Below are 8,547 nucleotides of genomic sequence, written 5' to 3'. Positions count from 1 at the left end.
AAGTGAATAAAAAATTTGATGGGCATGGAAAGAGAGTGTACTGACAAGTCTTGGGGGGAAAGGGGTGTGGGGGTGCAGGAAGAGACTGGACAAAAATCGTACACTTATGGATGAGGACAGTGGGGGCAGGGTGAGGGCAGAGGGTGGGGTGGCAAACGGGTGGAGGGGAGCTATGGGGGAAAAAAGAGGAACAACTGTAATCATCTGAACAATAAAGATTTAATTAAAAAATATTTAAATACTTATTAAAAAGGCAAAATGGTTATTTTAAAAATTGTATCAAAATGAGAAAATTAAACTACTTAAAAAAACTGTGAAGCATATCCAATGGACATAAGTCACTGGGGGGTAGGGTGGCCAGGGGATTGTCAAGGGTGGGGGGAAAAAAAGGACACATATGTAATACCCTTTGTAATACTTTAAGCAATAAAAAAAAAAAGTGAAAAAAAAACTGTGAATATCAAAGAACTACTATTATTTCCTTCAACTCTACTAGTATAAAAATGAGAAAATGTACCTAACAATTGCATATAATATTAACCTAAAGATATGAAAACAAAAAAGGAATAATGGGAGTTTAGAATTTATACTTTCCTATATGATATATTTTATAATAGTAATACTAAAACAAACATGCTGTCACGAATTAAGTGCCTTAAAGTCATGGTGAATTTGTAGCAAAAAAAAAAAAGGTAATTTTTACCATAAGCTCCTGTTCAAGTTCCGCATTTTTTGCAGCAATAGAGGAATAAGCAACTATTTTTTCCTCCAGCTGTTTCTCTAGAGTTAAAAGTTGAGAACATTTCTTTGTCATCTAAAAACAGATTAAAATGAAAAATTATTTTAAAAACCTACTTTAAAAAAATGAGTTACAATTTAGAAGAAAAACAAATAATGGAGGGTAGATCAGAGATACAATGCAGTTTGTTTCATCCATGTAATACATAAGCAATTTAATTCAGACCCTCTATGTCTAAGTAGGATTACACCTTAACCCATTTCTTAAAAGAAGCTATTAAAAACTAAAATTACTATAGTAAAATGTTAACAATAGTTATTTGATGATAGAATTATCAATGCTTTATTTTTCCTTTGTCCCTTTTTGTATTGTCAACAAGATTGTGCTAATTTTGTAATTTTAAAAAAAGTTATTAATCTTAGTACTTGATAATTTTCTAAGTAAGCTAAAGCTATAATTACAGACTGACTAAATCTCCTTTTCCATTACTTAAGCAAGCTCCTATCCCACAGGTCTTTTTCTTGGCTACAAACTTTAAATGAGAATTCAGACATTTAAAAAGTGTCCCCAGAGATAGCGGCAGCCCCTGGTTTGAAGGATGAGTATAACAGACACCTGTGTTCTGGGTCCACTATCACCTAATGAGTTATCCTTGTTCTGATCTCAATGGGATGAAGATCAGATACTCACAAAACACACATTGTCCCCTTTTCAGAATGTAATCACAGCATTATCTGTACCAGATTCATAAGCAGTTTTTTTAAAAAAAAAATTCACATCCCTGAGCATAACTCAATATCTGCTGAATCAAAATCACTAGGATCCAGAAATCTGCATGTTTAATAGAGTCTCAGGTGGCTCTGCTGTTTGCAAAAATTTGAAATCCTCTATTACCACTATTTTTCTTCCAATTGCATAATCCAAATACTTTACTTGTACATGTGTATTAACCACATTAAGTTATACTTAGAAGAAATAAGAGTACAGCATAGTATTAATTCCATCAAATTTTAGATCTTTTAGCACCCTAAAGTGTATTTTCCTACTTTTAACATAGGTTATAAAGCAAATGTTTCCAAACAAAATTTTAGAAAGAATTTATAAATGGAGGGATAAGGACACATATGTAATACCTTAATCAATAAAGAAAAAAAAACAGAAGAATTTATAACTTATGTGGTTCCATTAATATTTTTAAATGTATAAAACTGGACTTACAAACATACAATTTTTAATAAAAAACTACAATAATATATTTTTTCTTATATGAAAATGTAGCCCACATAAACTGTTAATTCAAGCTTACTTCACTTTCAAGTTTGCTAGAGTTTGATGCTTTCTCTAGCAGCTCTTCTTGAATCAGCTGAAACTGACTAGTTCTGTGGGCCATGTTAACTTTCAAATCAGAATTCTCAGCTTCTATTTGCATCAACTTAGTACGGAGTTCTTCTATTCCAGAAGCAAGTTTTTGCCTCTCTCTTTCATATTGCTTGCTCACAGTATGTTGATTTTGATCTTTTATACTTTCTGCTAGTAAAAATAAAAGGAAAATTGTTCAGTATAAATTTCAAAAAAACCCTATTATAATGTTAAAAGATTTAATCATAAAGTTTAGTTTTTGATCTAAAGAATAGTAAAGGGAATGGAGGATAAGATATACATTAAGGAAAATATAATGAAGCGAACATGGTAAGTACAGTACTTTCTAACTTAAATACATAATAAAGTGGGAATAAGTTCTTTTTAGTATCACTAGCTTTTATTTTTAAAAAAATATATTTTATTGATTTTTTACAGAGAGGAAGGGAGAAGGATAGAGAGTTAGAAACTCGATGAGAGAGGGACATCGATCAGCTGCCTCCTGCACACCCCGCACCGGGAATGTGCCCGCAACCAAGGTACATGTCCTTGACCGGAATCGAACCCGGCACCCTTCAGACCACAAGCGGACACTCTATCCACTGAGCCAAACAGGTCAGGGCAGTATCACTCACTTTTATAGACTATTCCTTCATACCAGAAAAACTATTCCTTTGTACCAGGAAGAGCCCTTCTCTGTCTTTAAAAATCCCTTTTTTTTTTTTATAGAAATCATTGTTTTAAAAACAACATAACAAAACCCTTGTCATGTCTCCTTAAACTGAAGTTAATCATAAAATGTATGTGGATAACCTGAGATCATTATGAATAATCTGATATAAATGCAGGTTCAAAAGCTGAAAACAGTGACTCCCAGTCCAAACTAACTGATGAGAATTCAGTGATGCATTTTAAAACTGAGGGTTACCAGAGGCAGTTGTCTGAATACACCCTTTCTCCATTATAAACATACACACCTATCCTCACACCTCAAGATAACGGGAGCTTCAGAATTACTTTATGAAGGCATAATGTAAAAGATTGCATGAAAATACACATAGATGTGGAAACAAGTAGAGATGTACTATGACTTTAGTTCTTCCTATCAACTCTTCATCTTGCTAATATTTCACTTTCTACACTAGCTATCTATCATTGGCTCTATTCTTTTTTGATGTCAGAGAATCTATGACATATTTATCACCACCTCTAAAAACTAGCATTCCTTCTGCTAATCCATCTTTCTTCTTTCTATTCTCTCTAATAACTTAGATATCTACTTTTCTCTGCTGTCATTTCTGCTGCTAGACTGTGTATTTGAAGATAGACTGTGATACATTAAAGCTCTACATGTTAACCACTAACGCAACCACTTAAAACAAATAGGTATAGTTAGTTAATTAGTAGTGGAGATTTTAAAAAATGAAATACTAAGAAGGCAAGAAAGATGGACAAAGGCCAATAGAACAAATAGTAAACAAATACTAAGATGGTAAATTTAAACCCAAAATGAAATACTAAGAAGGCAAAGATGAACAAAGGTCAATAGAATAAATAGTAAACAAATACCAAGATGGTAGGCTTAAACCCCCAAGGATTGATAGTTACATTTAATGAAAGTGACCTAAACATTCCTATTAAGGAGCAAAAAATGTCTACCTGCTTATAAAAGCAAGAACTAAGTATATGCTTTCTATAAGACAATCACTTATACATAAAAATACAAGTTAAAATTATGGGGAAAATCATACTAGGTAAACACTAATCAAAATAGTTGGTGATAAACTATCAGATAAAAATAAATGGAAAGATGCTTTGTGCTCATGGATTAGAAAAATTACTATTGTGAAAATATCCATACTATCCACAGTGATCTACAGATTCAATCCAACCCATATCAAAATTCCAATGGCATTTTCCACAAAAATAGAAGAAACAATCCTATAATTTCTATGGAACCACAAAAGACCCCAAATAGCCAAAGCAATCTTCAAAAAGAACAAAGCTTGGAGGCACTAAGCTTCCTGATTTCAAACTATATTACAAAGCCATAATATTCAAAACAGTATGGTACCACATAAAAACAGACACATAAATTAACAGAACAGAATAAAGAGCCCAGGAATAAATCCATGAATACATGACAAATTAATTTATAAAGGGACTAAGAATATACAATGGAAAAAAAAAGGGTAGTCTCTTTAATAAACAGTGTTAGGAAAACTGGACAGTAACATGCAAAAAAATAAAACTGGACCACTATCTTACACCACACAAAATCAGATAAAAATGGATTAAAAACTTGGGTCCACAGGCTGACCCTCTATCAGCTGAGCCAAATGGGCTAGGGCTAAAGTACATTTTTTTAAAATATAATTTTATTGATTTCAGAGAGGAAGGGAGCGGGAGAGAGAAAGATTGAAACATCAATGATGAGAGAGAACCACCAATCGGCCGCCTCCCACATGCCCCCCAGGGGATCAAGCCTAAAACCTGGGCATGTGCCCCTGACCGGAATCGAACCCGGGACCCTTCAGTCCGCAGGCCCAAGCTCCATCCTCTGAGCCAAACCGGCCAGGGCTAACGTACATTTTTAAAGAATGATGCAAAATTTAAGAATTTTGAAATAATTTTTGCTGTCTTATCAATCCATAACTAGTAATAACAGATTATTTAATATGTTTGATAATAGTTGGTAAGCCATTTATTTTTAAAAAACTATCACAGAGAACTCTGATCATTATTTTAAAAATTCAATAAAATATACTCACCTACTTGACTAGTTCCTAGTTTTACAGGTTCTGTTTCTAAACTATGTAATTTGCCATTTTCTTTGTTGTCATTATGAGAAATAAGACTCTGAGATAACTGATTTGCAGTTAGATTTGCCTGAAGCTTTTGAATTTCTGCCTCTTTTATTGCAAGCTTAATCCTAGCATAGAGAAAAGAAGCCAAAAAATATTAGAAAGGATCTATAAAAATATCTCATACTATTTTTTACCTTTCAAGATGGAAAAAATTTAAAACTGGTATTAGTCAACTATTGGGCAGGATATGCAAATTCTTTTCTACCACTTATTGGACTATAAACTGGTTCAGATACTTTAGAAACGTGGTGATATCTAGTAAAATTGAAAATGTACATGCTATTCTCAGATTTTCACTTTTAGGAATATATACTAGAGAAACTCATCTATATTGTAGTTAACATGTATAAATGTGTACTTTGTAGCACTGTATGGAAAAGACAGAAACTAAAACACAGTAACTAACACTAAAGAAATAAATAAATTGTGACATTGTTATAGGATAGACTCTTATACAGCTATAGAAACTAAATTAACCACATTAATCCATGCACTGATCAATCACTCTACCTACTTCAACATGGATGAATTTAAAAAATGATCGAGTGAAAAAGCACAATTACAAACAATATAAACATATAGTATATTTCTGAGTGCAAACATATACAAAATGGATGGAAGAATATTACCCAATTCATGATGGTGGATACTAAGGAGGAGAATGGGACTAGTGGTAAGAATCAAAATGTATAATCTATCCTGTAATGTTTTATTTTTTATTTAAATAAAAAGATTTGAAACAAATATCACAAAACATTAAGAATAAATTCTTTTGCCCTGACCAGTTTGGCTCAGTGGCTAGAGTGTTGGCCTGTGGACTAAAGAGTCCTAGGTTCGATTCTGGTCAAGGGCATGTACCTTGGCAGCTGATCAATGTTGCTCTGTCATGGATGTTTCTAACTCTCTATCCCTTTCCCTTCCTCTCTGTAAAAAAATCAATAAAATATATATATTTTTTTTAAAAAGAATCAATTCTTTGTTGTGAAAACAGATATTTGTTATAATACTCTGGACTTTTAGTATATTTTTCAACATTTCAATTAAAGATCTTAATTTATTACCAGTTTTTAAAAACATTGTATTTGCTACAACTTCAGAGCCTAAAAACCATACCTCAATTCCGAAATCATCATTTTATTTGTCTCACAGCAGCCCATGTAGTTGTCTTCCTTGTTTGACAAACTACTCATCTGTTGCTTAGAAAGAGATGATTTAAAACCAAGCATTTCTCTTTTTAACTGTAAGTATAAAAATAAACATATAAATTTATAATATCTGTGATATAATTTTTTTATTCAGAACTCCAACTCTGAGAAATTGTGTGAATTTAATAGAAACAACCTAATATCCATCAATAGAACATATAAATACATTATGAAATAGAAAGATAATGGGAAAACTACAATAGTTAAATAAACCTGCATGATGTAAATCATTATGGAAACATTACATAGCATAAAACTGAATGTAAAAAAACAGTAGCACATGTAGTATTTTTTTAGCCATGTAGTATTTTTTAGAATGCACTAAACTATATATATGTGTGTGTGTGTGTATATATATATTCTAGATGCATCTGTATGTGGCAATATTTAAAATATGAAAAAGAAGGCCTTGGCTGGTGTGGCTCAGTGGTTGAGCATCAACCTATCAATGAGATAATGGCTTGATTCCTGGTTAGGGCAAATGCCTGGGTTGCAGGCTAGATCTTCAGTAGGGGGCGTGCAGGAGCCAGCCAATCAATGATTCTCTCTCATAACTGATATTTCTCTCTTTTTTTCTTTTTAAATGTATTTTTACTCTGCAACCAAGGTCTGTGCCCTTGGCTGGAATCAACCCCGGGGACCCTCTGATCTGCAGGCTGACGCTCTATCCACTGAGCCAAACCAGCTAGAGCTCATCATTGATGTTTCTATCTTTCTCTGCTTTCCTCTCTGAAATCAATAAAAATATTATTTTTAAAAAACAGCAACATTTAAAATATGGACAAGAAGGCCCTGGCCAGTGTGACTCGGTTGGGCAACATCCTATATACCAAAAGGTTGCCATTTGATTCCTGGACAGGGTACATGCCCAGGGTTGTAGGCTCGATCCCTGATAGGGGGTGTGCAGGAGGCAGCCGATTAATGTTTCACTCTTCATATCCACATTTCTCTCTCCCTCTCCCTTCCTCTCTCAAAAATCAATAAAAAAATTTTTGAAAATATGACCAAGAAGGATACACATGAACTTCAAAATAGTTGCTACCTCTAAGAGGGAGAGAATTAGATGCGATAGGTATATAAAAAGGCTTCATTTACCTGTAAAATTTTATTCTAAAAAAATCTGAAGTGGATATGCAAAATGTTATCCACATTTATAGCAAATGCTATGCTACACTGGTTTCTGTGCTTTTCTGTGTGCTTGAATAACACAGAATTTTTAAATTAGTTGTAAAAAAGGGGCAAGGTAAACAATATGACCATTACCTTCAAATTATAACCAAATCACATTTTCTAGAATGAAAAAACTCACATTTCCAAACTATGTTATTCTTAGTACTGCATGAAACACAGGATCACACATATTATTATCACACTACCTTTAGAATCTCATATTAAATAAATTCTGATACTGAGTCAAATTAGAATATCACTTTAAGATGAATGCTATCTGCATATGATTACTATCAGATTTATAAAGCAAACTGGTGCATTAAAAACCTAAGCAAATGCCGAAACCGGTTTGGCTCAGTGGATAGAGCGTCGACCTGCGGACTGAAAGGTCCCAGGTTCGATTCCGGTCAAGGGCATGTACCTGGGTTGCGGGCACATCCAGTAGGAGATGTGCAGGAGGCGGCTGATCGATGTTTCTCTCTCATCGATATTTCTAACTCTCTATCTCTCTCCCTTCCTCTCTGTAAAAAATCAATAAAATATATTTAAAAAAAAAAAACCTAAGCAAATAATCAAAAAACAGCATCCTAAGAAATTAGATATAGCAGAGGCTGGGAACCAAGAATCATACATTCAGTTTCAATTCTGCTACAAGTTATTAACTTTATGGGTAGCTATTTCTTCACCAATAAAACAATGGTATTGAATCAGATACTTTCTAAGGTCCCTCGTAGCTTCATAATTTCATGACAGTTTAAAATTGTTAAAAGGCTACCGTCCATACATATGTGAAACCAACCATGATACATTTATCTGTAGCCTTCTCCTGATCTCACCATTATTTTACACTTATCAGAAACAAATTTCTGACACAGGTATAGCTTAAGTTCTTTCTAATCTCACTTGTAACTATGATCATATGCATATATAACTTAACGAGAAAAAGGGACTGGCTACATTATAAAAACATTTTCATGTTCTGTACCATTCAGTTAGTACGTGAGAAGTTGCTCAACATTAATCATTAGGGAAATGCAAATTAAAACCACAATGTGATAACACCTTATACACACTAATATAGATATCATAAAAAAGAATAAACAATAACAAATATTGGCAAGGATGTGGAGAAATAGGACCCCTCATGCATCGCTGGTAAGGATATAAAATGGTGCAGCCACATTAAAAAACATTTTGGCATAAATTT

The 8,547-nt window shown here is 33.2% G+C and overlaps 1 protein-coding gene across 1 annotated transcript in view; it reads right to left on the bottom strand.

The window, feature by feature from the left end:
• Positions 1 to 8,547, bottom strand: part of CCDC18 (coiled-coil domain containing 18) — a 113,166-nt gene that overhangs the window by 73,567 nt on the left and 31,052 nt on the right. The window contains exons 9-12 of the mRNA XM_015560324.1: positions 6,079 to 6,203; positions 4,870 to 5,030; positions 2,046 to 2,269; positions 704 to 814 (exon numbers count right to left, since the gene is read on the bottom strand). Of these exons, the coding sequence (XP_015415810.1) occupies positions 704 to 814; positions 2,046 to 2,269; positions 4,870 to 5,030; positions 6,079 to 6,203 (621 nt within the window). The remainder of the gene's footprint in view (positions 1 to 703; positions 815 to 2,045; positions 2,270 to 4,869; positions 5,031 to 6,078; positions 6,204 to 8,547) is intronic.

This window comes from Myotis davidii, unplaced genomic scaffold (assembly GCF_000327345.1).
Source record: "Myotis davidii unplaced genomic scaffold, ASM32734v1 scaffold674, whole genome shotgun sequence".
Lineage (NCBI taxonomy): Eukaryota > Metazoa > Chordata > Mammalia > Chiroptera > Vespertilionidae > Myotis > Myotis davidii.
Note: the sequence above shows the minus strand (reverse complement) of the source record. Positions and strands in the feature narration are given on the sequence as shown.